Source organism: Ptychodera flava, chromosome 21 (genome assembly GCF_041260155.1).
Source record: "Ptychodera flava strain L36383 chromosome 21, AS_Pfla_20210202, whole genome shotgun sequence".
NCBI classification, from domain to species: Eukaryota; Metazoa; Hemichordata; class Enteropneusta; family Ptychoderidae; genus Ptychodera; species Ptychodera flava.
In genome coordinates, this window is record NC_091948.1 from 11,857,654 (window position 1) to 11,874,487 (window position 16,834).

At 37.0% G+C, this 16,834-nt stretch overlaps 1 protein-coding gene across 14 annotated transcripts in view; it reads right to left on the bottom strand.

The window, feature by feature from the left end:
- LOC139121412 (uncharacterized) overlaps window positions 1-16,834 on the bottom strand; it is a 120,572-nt gene that overhangs the window by 4,088 nt on the left and 99,650 nt on the right. For 3 of the 14 annotated variants that reach the window (XM_070686254.1, XM_070686250.1, XM_070686251.1), the window contains exons 6-13: window positions 12,957-12,983; window positions 8,153-8,239; window positions 6,511-6,528; window positions 5,956-6,159; window positions 3,489-3,668; window positions 2,883-3,095; window positions 2,199-2,318; window positions 299-439 (exon numbers count right to left, since the gene is read on the bottom strand). In XM_070686254.1, the coding sequence (XP_070542355.1) occupies window positions 299-439; window positions 2,199-2,318; window positions 2,883-3,095; window positions 3,489-3,668; window positions 5,956-6,159; window positions 6,511-6,528; window positions 8,153-8,239; window positions 12,957-12,983 (990 nt within the window). Of the gene's footprint in view, window positions 1-298; window positions 440-2,198; window positions 2,319-2,882; window positions 3,096-3,488; window positions 3,669-5,955; window positions 6,160-6,510; window positions 6,529-8,152; window positions 8,250-12,956; window positions 12,984-16,834 lie in introns of all 14 variants that reach the window. The other 11 variants (XM_070686262.1, XM_070686255.1, XM_070686257.1 and 8 more) reach the window with 5 other exon arrangements.

Here is a 16,834-nt window from a genome sequence, read left to right on the forward strand (position 1 = left end):
CGTATAATCACCAAGTTCCCAAAAAAAACAGAATTAGAGGTTTGTGGTGGAATGGGTTGGAAAAGCTGGTTTTCCTGATCAAAATAGGGAGTAATTTTCAGAAATAGCTTTACTTAAAATAACTCTTGATTTTCCAATAATATTTTTGACAGAAAAAAAACTGACGAACAATCAGCTGTCAATTTACCAATTGAATTGCTAGGGGTCAAAAACTCTACATGAGTGTTTATGATTAGATACGGAGATCAATGCCATTGAAACATTTCATTCTTGAAGACATTTAGACACCAGTACTTACTTCACCCACGGCTGTTGCAAGTATATCTACAATTTTTTCATGCGCCGTCGCAACAACACTCATTCCATTTATTTCTATGATTCGATGCCCGACGCGAACACCACCTCTCTCTGCGATGCCCCCTCTCATGAGACTGCATATCTGTGGACAAGGAAAAGAACAAGCATTTAATAGTCAGTAGTACAGTTTAATCAGCAGGGATATTTCCCCAATGTTATTTGTTGTGACTGTAGCTGATTAAAATGAAAAAGTCACTTCTTCAGCACTGTTCAATTATTAATTAAATAAACATGAGCTTTTAAACACTATTTTCATGGTTTTTTTCATGAATAATCAACACCATATAATAACTATCTGCAAGATAGATTGTAGATCTTCAAAGGCAAAGCTGCAAAACCCTTCCTCTCATTTTTATGCAACTATTAGATTACTGTATGTTAACTGTCTTCAGAAAAATGGCTGAACTCTGCTCAATAATGAACATCTTGAATACAGTGACTGCGTAATCCATGTGTTGATTTACTTAAAGCTTCAAATCCTTTGTTTGATTTATGCTTCCCACCGTTTAGCTTGCTTTCATAATCATGCTTCAATATCCATGGGAAAGTTTGCACCTAGTTAAATACGAGACTCCATTTCAACCAATCTATCGTACTGTCACACGCTACCTTTATTCACATAGATTCAATAAAATCTGTTTCTTTTTCCACTCAACTAAATCAGCTTTTATTGCATTACAGACTCTCACTGGCGTAATTCATTGGGTAATTTCTCTCCACAAAATGAATAACCCTGAACAATTTGGACACATTAGAGACAGGAATGCATTATTTTTATTTTCTCTCCTTCGTCCATTTAAATTCGGCAAATTTTACACAACCCTCATCAATCGGTGACAAATCGCTGAGCTCAGTGACACCAATTTGTACTTTACATTTCACTGTCAGATAAGCCAAACTCTTACGTTTTTTACTATAGACCTTACAAAGCTTCCTGACTAAATAAAAATTTAACCTATTCAGACTTATGTACATCCGTAGTATTTCCTTTGAGGTGGGTGGGGTTATACCATTCAGGAAAATGGGGTGAAACAGTTAAATTTTCCAGTATACAACTCCAGTGTGTTTTCTTTATCATCAACAATAACCTTAGATTATAAATATTTGGTAACAATGTGATAAGATACCAACTGATTATCACATTTCTCACTGTACTGTCAGTCTTAAAGTAGAATGCGCCTCAGGGACAGATATTCCCACTTTCACATTTTTATAATACTTTTCTGGTCTACCGCTTGTGAGGGTATCATTTAAAGCTCTTGGAGTAAGAAAAATTTTTTCCATTTTACATTTTTTAAAATCAGAATTTTCATCAATCCCCACAGAATTAACTCTCGCATGGCAGCCATTTTGAATTTTAAATATCAGTAAATGTTAGGTAATTTGTTCCTTCTAATACCTAAATTTGCACTGTGACCCCTAATATTTATTCTTGATTTGGTAGGAGACCTTTCACTTTCGAAGCGAACACTACCTTTACATCATTCTATAAAATCTTAGCTCCTCAAAAGCGATGTTCAGATTGTGCACTTAACAGGTTATAATATCAAAATCACTGAAACTGACTCCTTTGTTCATTGTCTTTTCAAGAACATCACGCGATGCTTTTCTGAGAGAAAAGTATATCAGAAGGCTTTTGTAAGTAAAAAATTTTGACCATGTAAAGCTGGTTCCAAGATATTTTCCTCTAATGATAATTGAACTAACTTTTCACAGCTGCTGAAACATTTCCTAATTTGAGTATTGAATAACAAGATAATTCTGACAGGATAACTCCTGAACATGTGTGAGAGAGATGTTGGAAAATACAGCAAAGAGAAAGACTGGATGTTGAAACTTACAGTGCCATTCTGAACACTGAATCCAAGCTGGTACTTGACATCTGGTCGTTTTATGATCACTTGAGTGACAGGAGGACAGGACACAACATTGAACTTCACAAGACACTGGTTCTTCAATGACTGAAATGAAATCAACAAGTATTGTTATCTTGTCTGTATAAATGTACATCCACCTTTTGTAATATCAGTTTTGAGCAGCACGACATATGTAAATTCTTGTTTCTTTCTGAAATACTTGAAGCAAAGCGTAAGATTACTCCTTCACAAGTATTTGATTAATAAAGAGAGCATTGTTCGCGAAAGTTTATTGTTGATTAAAAACAAAAATCAACACTTTCCACATGTAAAAACTATGTCCCGTCCCTAATAATAGTGACAATCGCCACATGAACGTTTTTATACATATCAGATAAGTGTTTATTCAAATTTCTGATGGGCTATGATCTAGAATAACACCATAGGAACAATATTATATAAACATGGCACATGGTAATACAAACTACCAACTGAAGATCGTTGTTATATCCTCAGTGGTCAATCCATTGTGTTGCAAGATCAGATTGGCTAATATTCTCATCCTCTCGGTCAATCTGTTGTGTTGTAAGATCTGATTGGCCAAAAGTCTCATCCTCATCAGTCAATGTGTGATGCCGTAAGATCTGATTGGCTAAACGAGTGCCTCACCTTTATATTTTGTTGCGCCGTGGTGAGGGGTAAACCCACACAGCTTGTTCCGTTGATCGACATGATCTGGTCTCCAATGTTCAATTTCCCGCTCCGGGCTGCAGCACCAAATGGAGACATGTTTGCTATGACGACGGTGGGGACCAGGGAACCCCACCCTGACTCAACAATAACCACTCCCATGATTTCACCTCTCTCCTTCTCTATTAAGATCTGAAAAAAGAGGAATTGTGAAACAAATTTGACAATTTCACACAATGGCTAAATGAGCAATCTATGAACCTTGACTTTACTCTGATCAAATTTACTCCGTTATTTAAGCAAGTTGCTTCAATTCAATTGCTCTCTATATGTGACCACACCAAGTTGAACATACACAAATTAGAGATGCAAATAATTTAACTTGGAGACATATTTTTGGGACAAAAAATATCACATCTCAGATCATTAAAACATTATTTCAACTCTACTTTTCTATCCTTTGGCTTTGTTTGAAGCTATCGATGACAATAACTCTAGGTCGTGTAAAGAGCAGATGTCACAGGTCAAAGGTCAAGTTGGCAATCTCAATTCAAAAGGCAAATATACAGACAGGCAAGTCCTCACCTCTTTCTCACACTCTTTGTTGGAAAACAGCATTAGATCATCGCCGTAGATTTCTTGTGAGCTGAGGACTTCACCGTAATCCATTTCAGTGACACTTGGATCATCAATGCCATTCTCTTTCAGAAAATTTAAGTATGCTATTGAGAAGGCTTGTCCGATGGACTGTGCAATGAGTTGTGCCTGGAAAAGTACATAAACAAAGCCTGTTAACATCACTTACAATTTTTTATTTTTATCTACCAAGGCATAAAAGAAGTATCCAATTTGTGTGCATGGGACACTGTATCATGAAAAGCTACATAGAATGTAGAAGTTAATGACACTCTTCTTCTAGAAATATAACCCAGTCATCCTAAACATCTATCTGCAATTTTATACCCCAACTGACCATGTTCCTGACCCCTACAGGACCTTACCTACTGGTATTTTCATTTGGCATGAATCCATAAAATGTTTAATCAAACACTCTGTCACTGCCTGCCATCTTCAAATAAATTCTGTGATGAACTGCCATTGTAAATTATAATTTTTTTGGCAGCAACATAGTGACCTTCCAATACTAGTTACTACATACCACCAAAATTAAAAGGATCAAAAGTTCATGCAGGGGAAAGATGGAACATACCACACAGAAAAAGGGGTGTTCAGATATCTATGATTTTTACATATTTAATTCATAAATAGTCACACGCCTCTGTCGATTGTACGTAAATAATAGTGCCAAGTAGTTTTTTCAAGCTCGTCTGTAATGTTACATTCTAACAATCTTTTATGACAGTGACATTAAAGACCAAGGGACCATTGTAAAATTCCCCCTCGGTAAAACAGCACAAGTGACATCACGAGACCAGTCCTTATACACTATCAACTGGAAGCAGACGCTAAATTATAAAATATCCGACATTACTAAGCAATCAAACACACAAGAAACCCTTTAATCTGAACTAAGGAAATTTCTTGCCAGAGATCTCTTCAACACTGGGCCGTACATCTCCAAACACTTGATGATATCAATGTTTAGTAATTTCAGCCACGGGAGGCACCGAGATAGGAAATTCATCTTACTTTGTACACTACAACTTATGAAAAGTACAGTATGCTATTTGTGGATGGCAACTCACAGACAATATCACCAACGTCACAATATGCTTTTACTCACCCTGAGATTCTGAATTTCAGAACAACATCTGCTTTAGACTCATGCCCCTTTAGATGTTCAATCATTGGTCTATGTGTGTGATGAGCTCGCAAATGAGAAAATCCAATGCTCCGTTCTAAATGAGGAACACGGCTATTTTAGATCTCAAACATGGCCGTTTTGCTGAGCAAGAGACGCAGCGATGCCACTGAGAGATATTTTCATGGATGCACACTGACAGCATTACTGGCATATCTTTGGCAGTCATGCTGAAGATATGTGTCTTATGTTACCATAGTGAAACCGTAAACTGAGAAACCTTTTGACTGGTCTACTCTGCACACAGCAAGTTTCTGCGTGAACTTACACCGCAGAAAGTACAAGTAGCGACGAATATGATATCAACAGGCAATGATGCATTTCTGATGCGTTTCTCACTGTGTTACACTGTCTCAAAAATACTGCAAACATAATGAACTTTTGAAACTGCACAAAATGATAGAAACCATGGTGTTTATCGGTGAGATTCAAATCACACACACAGATTTAAGCCTGTGTCATATTTGTTGTAGACCATTACTAGCTAAAACCTCACTACCTACAGTCAACAACAGATCTCTTCCCTCAGACTTGTACATCTCAAAAGCAGGTACACACAATACGCGGAAGGTAATGTGACATTTCAAAAACCTACCCACTGGCACTGGGCAACTGCTTATTAATGCAACTCAACACAATAGTAATACTCCGAACTCCTCATACAAACAAGGCACCCCACACAACTAACCAACGGAGATAATGCCCGATAGGGCAAGCAGGTAGCAAGAACAAGTACATTGATTGACCATACAAACTAGGGGTATTCAAGACATAGCCCTTAGAATTCAAAGATTCTAGCCTTTGTTATCAAAGTATAAAACCTCCAGCATATATATTCATTAGCCGTTTCATATTTCTCATGAAATACAGCTCAATCCTGACTGCTTTACAGCATTAGTCGGCTTGTAAAAGTTTTATGGTAGACGATGTGAAAAAGAGGTTTTTTGTAAAATGGTAAATCTTTGTGGATTACGATGTCATGAGATACCCATAAATGTCATTTGATTCACATTTTCAAAAGATTCAATGATACCATGGCCATGCACAGGATTTTGGTTTAGTGGAATTAGCAAGGGACTCTGTGATCGTCAAACTGTATGATGTGGAAAGAATTCCCAGTTTATGCATTAAATCTTGCTTGACCTTTTATGTTTTTTATTCTAAGACCTTGTCTCCACCAGAGCCCTGGAACCGGATCACAGAGGTTATCAAAAAGATGGAAAAACTTACATCTTCAGTCTCAAAGACGTGACAGATAATCTTCTTCGGTCCCCTTGGTAACGCACTGACTTGGTCTCCCATGGCGATACCGCTTTCCTCCATGGCCTCATCCAGTGTGGTGGCATAGCTACGGCGTCTGGCCATGATCACCAGCAGATTGCCGATGTCCGCAATGTAAGAGATGGTTTTCAGAGGGTGGTCCATCATAGTTTCCTGATGGAGGAAAATTTAATCACAGTGTTTACCACACTGTTTCTACAGAGGGCCAAGAAAGTCAGCTGTTTTCTTACACATGACATACCAAATATCTATGAATTAGAAACATGTCCCCATGTATCAGTTTACGTTCTCAAACAATGAAATTGTAACATTACAATATAGAAATTGGGGGGTGGGGAGAGTCAGGAAAGGATTTAAAAAGAAACTGACAGGGATTCGGGAATTCTAAAAAGAAGCAGAAGGGATTGAGGGAGTTGCTGGAGGGAGGGGGGAGGTAAAGTGGAAGAGCTCATCTCAAGAAAGAGGTATTAGTAGAAGAGCAGGAGTTGTAGAGTAAATACATACGTTGGAAGTGTGGACTGTCTGCTTGAAATAGAATTCAGAATAAAGAACATGAAATAGATCAGTACTACAAAGAACTACATAAGAGTTGCTATCACAGAGGAGGGGGAGTAGCAAGGACTGGAGCCCCCCGTACACATCCAAACTGAGGGTTTCAAACCATGAGATATTCAGCACTGGTGATTATTACAGTATACTGTGTTTGTTTGAAATTCTCCAATAGCTGTAACTTTCAGTGTATTTTTCATCATTTTTGTTCTGTTTGTGTAAAATACAGATTCTTGTTCCACTTTCCCAATCATTATGAAATTCCTTGTGATCAACTTGTCAGCGCACAGCCTCTCTACGTGATGCTAAATGTTGCTAACTGGCTTCTAGTCCCGACAAGAATTCATTTGGTTACAATCATTTTGCAAATTGTACACAGTTGACTGTTTTGGTAAGGCTGGGACTTTGTATTTCAATACAATTGCGGAAGCCATTACACACTTGTTCAACACAACAAAAATTTTGAAAATGTCATTCAGTTACAGCTATTGTCCCCTTGTGTAAAGTCACTCGTCTCAGAGTTCAGGATACTTTACAAAATAAATGTATGATGACACTCTTTCAGAAGTCACACTTTTAGCATGGTGAACATTACGATGTATTTTGACGACGATCTTACAATTATAATCATGCTAATTTACAGACATAATTCACTGTGACACATAAATAAAGTAGCATGCACACCATGTGACACGAAAATCCATCAATTTGCGGTGTTTAACAATATACAAGGCTATGAGGTGAAATTCTATATGGAGAAACACTTTTAAACTAAAATTCTGAATAATCTTGTTTTATCAAGATCTAAGTGTTTTCTTTCACACCATGTAAATTAGTTTTTGGACAAGTTTAGAGTTCTGCAATTACCGACTGCAATATATTATTGATATGCCAATCAAATTTCCATTGACACACACTACATATCAAAACAACAGACCCCCTTAATATGTCCGGTAGGAATATTTAGCAAAATTGAATAATACCCTCCAGGATTGTTATGCTATCATCAATAATGAATAACCTATCTATCACAATATCTTTCAAGAAACATACAGAATCCCTCGTGTTGATGTAAAATTGAATGAAATCTGTTTTACTCTATTTGATAAATGCCACAGCTCTTACAGATGACACACAACTCACATAAATAATGAAATTATAAAAACAATAGGCAACCGCTATCTCCTGCTGCAAAATGAACATCAAAAGCAAATGTGGCATTGTGGTAGTATGCGCGTCAAAAAGTGAAAGACTTAAACTTTTGCTCAAACTTTCCTCAAGGAATCTTACAACCATCTTCTTTCAATATAAAGAATAATCAGGGGTAACTGTGCAAATTTTGGTACTAGAGAAACAAATTACCCGAGATTTAACGATATTTGAAATTCAAAATGGCTGCCATCCCTGTGTTAACTCTATGGAAAAAAATAACATGCACAAAACTAAGATAGTGAAAATTTTCTTACATCAAGAGTTTTAATATGAGCCTCAACAAATGGTAGATCAGAAAAGAATCGTGAAAGTTTGAGAGTTTGAATATCTGTCCCTGAGGCGCATTCTACCTTAAAGTAACAGATACAGATATGTCTGTTCTTACCTCAGAGTCTGCATTGAGAACTTTGACCCTTTCCGTCGATATGAAGATATCAACATCTGTACTAGGCTGAGTCTCACCTTCAGGTGCCTTGGAAGAAACCAACACACGAAGAAAGTCATATTTAATGTTAGTATGGGTGTAGCTAATTTACCGTGTCTTGCGCAATGCTGTAATCGGCTTTTCAACCTTAAATATTGTAGAATGCTGAGTTACCAGCAATTAGTTTTAGATTTCATGGTGTAAGATATTTACAACATTGGTCTTTACACTTTCTGTAAGAACGTGTGGTATTGTTGCGTAGAATATTTCATAAACAATAAAGTTCTAACTCTGAAGTTGCGAATCAATTCAAATATTATTTTGTGTTCTTCCAAGTTCCATTTTAACCCCTATACTTGATATCGACCAGATGTTTCAGACATTTTAGAACAGAGAAAATGTTTTCAATTTTTTTGTATAAAAACCCATCAATCCACATTTGAACGAATCTTTTGTTTTCTCTAGAGTTTAGTTTAGACTGCATGAACTGACAAGTTTAAAGTTTTATGAGAATTTTTTGACAATTCAACGGTTTGTTGATTAAGAATCAACATACTTCTTTTGCAGATGGCGATGAAAACTGACAGTAAATGAAGTTTTAGGATTTTATAATAGAAAACATTACTCTCTGAATACCTTTCATTCTTATGTTACAATTTTTTTTTCAAAAATTTCCTTCTTACGTACGGGCAGTAATGGCTGCCATTGTGAAAAATATATATCGTATTTGAACCGATATAAATGACTTCTCAGCCAATGATATGCCAAATACAAAGTATACATGAAACATTTGTTACAATGCCCGCTAAATGTCCATTAAGAGATACATTACACCATATCTGATTCTATACCCTGAAGGATGTGAGGTTTACCATGAATTTTGCATGACTAAATGAATGATGGAAAACACAGTGATTTACCAGAAGTCAGTGAAATGCAGATTTTACAAGGAAAATATGCAATATTACAGTGTACTTTTTACTGAAAGCACCCTTAGATGAGTATTACATTTTAAAGGGCACCCTAGCTACTTGCTAAAAACCACTCTTGTGAAATACACACTGCAATGACAAAATTGCATATTATTACAGGGCTGTATCACTCTAGAGAACTTTATTACCATGGCATTAACACAGAAACATTGCCACACCAATGGATAGCAAAACTGTATTAGAAATAAGCCAGTAGAGAGGGGAGTGGTAAAGGCCAGGGATGGGGAACATGAACAGAGGCTTGCATGTCATTGTGTAGTCACAGTCCCTCCACAGAATACAATGAGACAAGTTCCAAAAAAAAGGCTGCATACAGTTCACAAAACCATTGTCCTAATATATTTGATATTTTATGAGAAGAAAATAATGCAAAACTGGAAGCAGAACAAGATCACTTGATGGTGGTAGTGATGTTGGAAACATGTCTACAGAGATCTCTTCGAATATTTTTTTTAGTTGAGATTTTTTTAGCATGTTGGAAACATGTATATAGAGGTCTTTTTGGATTTTTTTTAGTTTCATGAATGATTCATCCTACTTTTAATACACTCCTAAAATTTGCTGTATTAAACTGTGATTCTCATTTGCAACCAAGAGAGCCTTATAATATGCAAATTATCACACAAGACTCCATAGCATTCAAGAAAATGAGCAAATGAACTTTTGATCTCCGTCTTAGGTAGCCTCTGTGAAGATGAGCACGCACAAATTTTGAAGACGGACTGCCAGTAGCTAGCCAGACATTTAGAAAAGATACCAATGGGTGACATTTGTGTGCCAGTGGAAGAAAACCTAAATAAGAAAAAAGAAGGTGATATTTTCTACATGAAACAGAAATGGGCTGGCTGGAGAGTGGAGAAAGAACGATAAGAGAAAGAAAATTCAAAAGTGAAGAGGTGACATCGAGGACCTACAGAAGCAGCAGTAGAAAGTTGTTAGTAAGCAAAAGAATGGTGGAAAAACATGTTCACATGAAAGAAGTGTACTTTTGTAAAAGAGCTTCATCCCATATCACACAGAGCATATGGAAAAGTGAATAAGAAAACTACGTGGAGAACAGAGTGACACGGGTGAGGTAATAGTGATGTTCAAGGTGCATATTTGTGAGAGAGATCATTTCACTCCCAAGCTGCGGTGTGGTATCGTCACTGGGTAGATTATCCGTGATAACAGCCTGGCCATGCTGCACTGTTGTCACATCATTGGGTAAATTATATGTGATAACAGCCTCATTTGGAAGAATGATAGGATTTAATAGCCATAATTATTACCCAGACAACACATCGAGGGAGTAGATTATCTGTGATAATAGCCTGGCTATACATTAAAAGTGAGTGGATATTTGTGATAATTGCCTGGCCAAACATACATGTAGAATGAGTGGATATCTTTGATAACAACCTAGCTGAGAATGAGTAGATTATCAATGACAATAGCCTGGCCTAACAGAGAGTGAGTAGATTATCTGTGATAATTGCCTTGCCAGAGTGAGCAGATATCTCTGATAATAACCTTGCACAAAATAGATCGAGTGGATATCTGTGATTATAGCCATGCTAGAAGAATGAGTGGATTATCATGATAACAGCCAGGCATAACAGAGAGTGAGTAGATTATCTGTGATAATAACCTGACCAAACATAGAGTGAGTGGATATCTGTGAAAGTAGCCTTGCAAAAAGAGTGAGTGGATTATCCATGACAACAACCTTGCCTAAAGAGAGTGAGTGGATTATCTGTGACAATAGCCTGCCAAACATAGAGTGAGTAGATATCTGTGATAATAACCTGGACTAACAAAGAGTGAGTGGATTATCTGTGATAATAACCTGACCAAATATAGAGTGAGTGGATATCTGTGAAAGTAGCCTTGCAAAAAGAGTAAGTGGATTATCCATGACAACAACCTTGCCTAAAGAGAGTGAGTGGATTATCTGTGATAATAGCCTGCCAAACATAGAGTGAGTAGATATCTGTGATAATAACCTGGACTAACAAAGAGTGAGTGGATTATCTGTGATAATAACCTGACCAAATATAGAGTGAGTGGATATCTGTGAAAGTAGCCTTGCAAAAAGAGTAAGTGGATTATCCATGACAACAACCTTGCCTAAAGAGAGTGAGTGGATTATCTGTGACAATAGCCTGCCAAACATAGAGTGAGTAGATATCTGTGATAATAACCTGGACTAACAAAGAGTGAGTGGATTATCCGTGATAAGAGCCTGCCAAACATAGAGTGCATAGATGCCAAACATAGAGTGAGTAGATATCTGTGATAATAACCTGGACTAACAAAGAGTGAGTGGATTATCTGTGATGAGAGCCTGCCAAACATAGAGTGCATAGATATCTGTGATAACAACCTGGCCTAACAGAGAGAGTGAGTGGATTATCTGTGATAATAGCCTGCCAAACATAGAATGAGTAGATATCTGTGATAATAACCTGACAAAACATTGAGTGACCAGATTATCTGTGATAATAGCCTAACTAAAAGAGTAAGTGGAATATCCATGATAACAGCCTGGCCAGACACAGAATGACTGGATTAGCTTATAACAGTCTTGGTAAAATTAGTTGGTGGGTTATCGATGATAATAGCCAGGCTGAACATACAATAAGGGATTGCAAACAGAGTGAGTGCGTTATCCTCAATAATAGCCTGGCAAAATATTGGATGAGTGTATTATCTGTGTGTCTTATACCTGATTAAACTGTAAAGCTGAGTGGATTTCCAGTGATGGTCGCCTGGCCAAACTAAGACTAGTGAAGTGAAGGCAAGAGCTTAAGACATACAAAGTGTATATTTTGTATAATAGCCGTGACAATGTAGACAGTGCATGAATGAAAGAGATCTCTAGTCAAGTGCATACCTATGGTAATCATGTACCTGGGTTAATGACTGTAATTTACCCTTTATACTGTATGTCAAATTCCCACTGTCAATTTTGGATAAACTTGGTTTTTAAAAGCTGCGTTTCCAAGTTTCAATAGGAAAAATGTCCAATTAACAAGACACTTCAATAATAGATGACAATACAAAATATGATCTTTTTGAAGAAACAATGTTAAAGTAGTTATTTTTTGTATTTATAGGCAAACAAGAATCACAAGACTTCTTTTCCAATGCCAAGCCTACCTTCACAAAGGATACTACAGATAGATATGGATGACTGTGCACTTGAAAAGTAGACTTGCTAATAGATGATAGTGCCATAGAAAGGTTGATATTTTGTTTAAATTTTTGCACAAATGCATTACAAACACAACATCAAAACCATATTCAGATGAGGTAACTACTAAGCACTGAAAACTATGTGTTGACAGAGAGAGAGAGAGAGAAAGAGAGTGAGAGAGAAAAACACACACACACATACAATAACCAGGCTAAGAATACATTTTCCAGATATCATTTCAAATCACAGTAAACATCAAAGGTCTAATATGTAATTGTTCCACACTGCTTCCTTCAATAAATGTCATAACCATGCCCATATAAATGTAGAAGACAATATGGAAATAGGGCTGTACCAAAATGCTTAGGGGTGAAGGGGTCCAGAGAGATGGGCATTGTGACTGGCTTATTTCTAGATAGGAGTGAATTGCGGAAGATTTCATGTACTTTTCTTCAATGACAGATGTTTTCGCCTCTGATTTCAGGATGGAATGGAACAGCTGCATCAAGGCAAGAAAGTAGAGATTACACCCAATAGACTGATGAAATGAAGTTACGTTTAAAAAAGAGGAATGAAAATTCATAGACTTAACCACCTGGTAAGAGTATCTCCATAACCTGGTCTATTGCATGGAATGACATGGAAAAAATGATCAGAAAAGAAAAAAAGGACAAATTAGATTAACACAGAAAATTGACACAGTCTTATGCAGACATTGTTAGTCACACGGGATGGCTTGGTATGGAAAGAGGGCGTGGGTGTGGGTGTCTGAGTGTGTGTGTGTGTGTGTGTGTGTGTGTGTGTGTGTGTGTGTGTGTGTGTGTGTGTGTCTGTCTGTCTGTCTGTCTGTCTGTCTGTGTCTATGTCTGTGTGGTATTTTGTATGTACATGTATGCATATGCGTCTGCACATGCACTGCAAGAGAGAGGGTGCAGCAACAAGCATGAGCTTTGCCAAATAGCCACATTTAACAAACACACCAAGTGAATTCGTCACTGCCGGTGAAATTTTCCTAGAATTGTCAACGAGCCACAGTGGAGCAACAACAAAACCATGTACGTGACAAGCCAAAGAAATATAGCATGACTTTGGCACAAACTTTGCGATAAAAATAAAACTGACAATGGTATAACATATTTCTCTCATTCTTAGTACATGAAATTTATCTTGAAATTTCTGACCATTTTGTATTGGTCATCTGAGTTGGTTTCTTTTTGTGGACACTTTTCATTTTGTGTATCTGTTCAATCTGATATGCAAAGTGTTAAGAATTCATAGGCTCTAATTTAAATCCGTTTTCTCTGATTAATAGACACAAGTATCTGATTACTTTGCTGAAAGCCGATTTTTGTCTACTAGTATTTTATTCAAAGAAAGATTAAATCTCCACATGTTGAGACAATGGTACAGTTGACAAACGGTATAACGGCAATAGCTTCGGGGCCAGAAAATGAAGCCATTCATCTGTGGCAAATAGCCAAAGTCTTGGCCCCTGATCGATGCTTAAGTACAACCCTTCAAAATGCAATTAGATTTTCAGACCCACCATTCCGAGGTGCCTCAGTTTGCACCGGTGCATTCTGGGTAGCATGATTTGCATAATAGAGATATGCCGCAGGGGAAAGAAACAATGCGAGCAGAGTCATTAAGTGTGGATTATGTTTGTATCTGCTGAAATGAGAGCCTTAGTCGTCAATTAGTTTCACCTATACAGCAATAGCCCAGGGCAATGACTTTTTTCAGAAATTTGCTGACAAACTCAAGGCTGTTCATCATCTCACCGGCAGTGACTATATCTGCAAGCGCTGCAGAGAGCTAAATAGTGAAAAACATACAAAGACAAAACATCACAAAAACACGTTCTATTCTACAAAAGTGCATGAAGATAACACATGCAGAAAATTTCTATTCTACGACAGTTGGTCTTCTAAACTAAAGTGTACAAGATTCTATACCACTGATAATCTAACGGTCACAACTTCACTTGAAAGAATTGAGAGATACATATACAGTCTTACAAGAGTCATATCAGAGTTGTTGTTTGCATTTAATGTAACTTGTAGTAGTCTCAAATAGATAATTTAACAAAAGAAGCTTCTAGATAAAATTTTCAGAGCATATGGGTCTTTGACAGGAAAAGTTTGCTTTTGTAACAATGAAAGTTAGTGTTTCCCCCTCCCCCTCCCCTCACCGACTCTTCCCTTCAGCATCTTTGTTTATGGTTCAATCGAATTTACTGCAATACTTGATACAGGAAATACAGACATATCCAGATGAATAAAACGTCTTCAATGCATATTCAGTTTGGTTTTCACAAACACTTCTTTTGAACCATAGGGCATGCTGCCTTGCTGGAGTTATTAATCCTTTTTCAGTGAAACTTGAACGGAAAGAAAGTAGCAACGGAAAATGCTTGACTGGGATGAATAACACTGATTGCTGTCCGCACAATAATGTCACTGTATCCACTGTATTTTATGCTCACAAAACACAGCTGAGGACAATTGTGGTGTTCGAAAACCCACACAAGTTACCCTTTTCTAGATAAAGCAGTATTTCAATGAAAAGACTTGGAAACAGAAAAAGTCAGCAAGGAAAAAATGAAACTACCTTTCTTCCTTCCCCTAAGAAAATATAAATCATTTATTAATTTTACGAAGGATCTGTCCTTTTACTTGTTATGGAACCATGCCCCTTAGAGAATTTAAATTACTTACTGATTTTTCAAGAGATAACCTTTTTACTTGTCACAGAACCATGCTTCAGGAGGAAACTAATTACGAATCACAGGGGGCGTATTTTAAAAATGTTTTACTAATGAGTAGAGATTTATTTTTCATCATCGTTATCTTATTGCCCCTTGAAGTCATTTTGGCAGCTTGAATGATCTGTCTTTCCTACTTAAGGTGATACACGCCTTGAAATTGAGTTTTAAACTTTTGCTCAAACTTTTAGTGAGGAAACTTCAAACCATTCCCTTTGGAAACCAAGAATAAAAATCAAGGGTCACTGGGCAAAATTTGGTGGTACAGAAACGAATTATGCAATATTTGAATACCAAAACTTAGAATTCAAAATGGCCACCATCCCCGTATTAACTCTATCGGGCAAAAGTAAAGTTCCAGTTTTCACAAAAATAAGAAATCAGAACTTTATTTACTCCAGGCACTTAAAAATCAGCAATAGAAGTGGTAGACCAAAAAAAGTCTGTACCAGACGTAAGTAGTTCCTGACAGAGAACAATGCTCGAATTTACAGCATCATGATGATGTTAAAAACTACATCCCTGAACACACTGATTAAACCAACAGAATCAAGTTGTGTTCTCATGTCAAGAAAATAGCAACAGACTGATTTAAACAAAAAGGAACCAAACGTTATGGTTGAAAGGCACAAACGAGACATTTTTAATCAAGAAGAAGCACAGGACTGGAAGAGAGAGAGAAAAAAACACAGACATAATAGAATTAGATGTAGAGATCTCATCCCTTTTAAACCAAGGTTGAGGTTTCAACCTCATGGTTATAATATTAGGATGGGACCTATGTATTGTAAAAATGGGGATGAAAGGGTGAGAGAGAGGACAGTACACATGAGTATCTTTTTCATTAATAGTTTCATCCCAATGTCTTTGAACATCAATTTCAAAAACTACTGTGTTACCAAACCCTGGAGGAAGGAAAAGTTACAGGAGACAGGAGAGAGAATTCTATGTTACTTTTGATATTGGGAAAACTATAGTTAATAGGTTGTCTGATGTTAAAATGTATGGGGGAGATTTTGCTTGCTGGGATAAATCTACAGGAAAAATGACAGGTTGGCACCTGATGTCTTGGCTATAAAAGATAAAATATTAGCACAGGCATGCATGATAAATGTCATTCGAAGGCAAAGAGTGTGTTGGGTGCACACAGGAAAACAAACAGAAATGCGGTTGAGTCAAGGCTGGTCATGGTAACTGAACCTTAAGGGTAAGAGTTGGGTGGCACTATTAGTCAGCCACCTACTAATGGCTTGGAAGAAATTTGCAGCCACTCCGCGTTTATAAAGTAAAGAAGGGAGATTGCAAAGTGGTGGAAGCCTTGGCTATAACACAGAGATAGAAGGAGATATACGTCTATGGTATGTTGTGATCACAGTATGTAAATCTGGTATAGAAAGAAATCTGTGGCCATGATGCACTCGGTAGCCATATTGGAAACCAGGAAAGGTCAGTAGTCAGACTGAAAAACAAAAGAACATAGCAAATACCGTACTCGTCCGATTATAAGCCCCTGCTCGTGTATAAGCCCCCCTACTGATTTCAGAGGATTTTAGAAAATGCATTACATCCGTGTATAAGCCCCTACCCTAGTGTAACTCAAATACAGAAAGGTTAGGAGAGTATACTTGGTCATTTAACTTGGCAAAATTACTTTTAGATAATAAAGAAACCATTAAATGATGTTAAAACAATGGAAAACTGGAGATCCG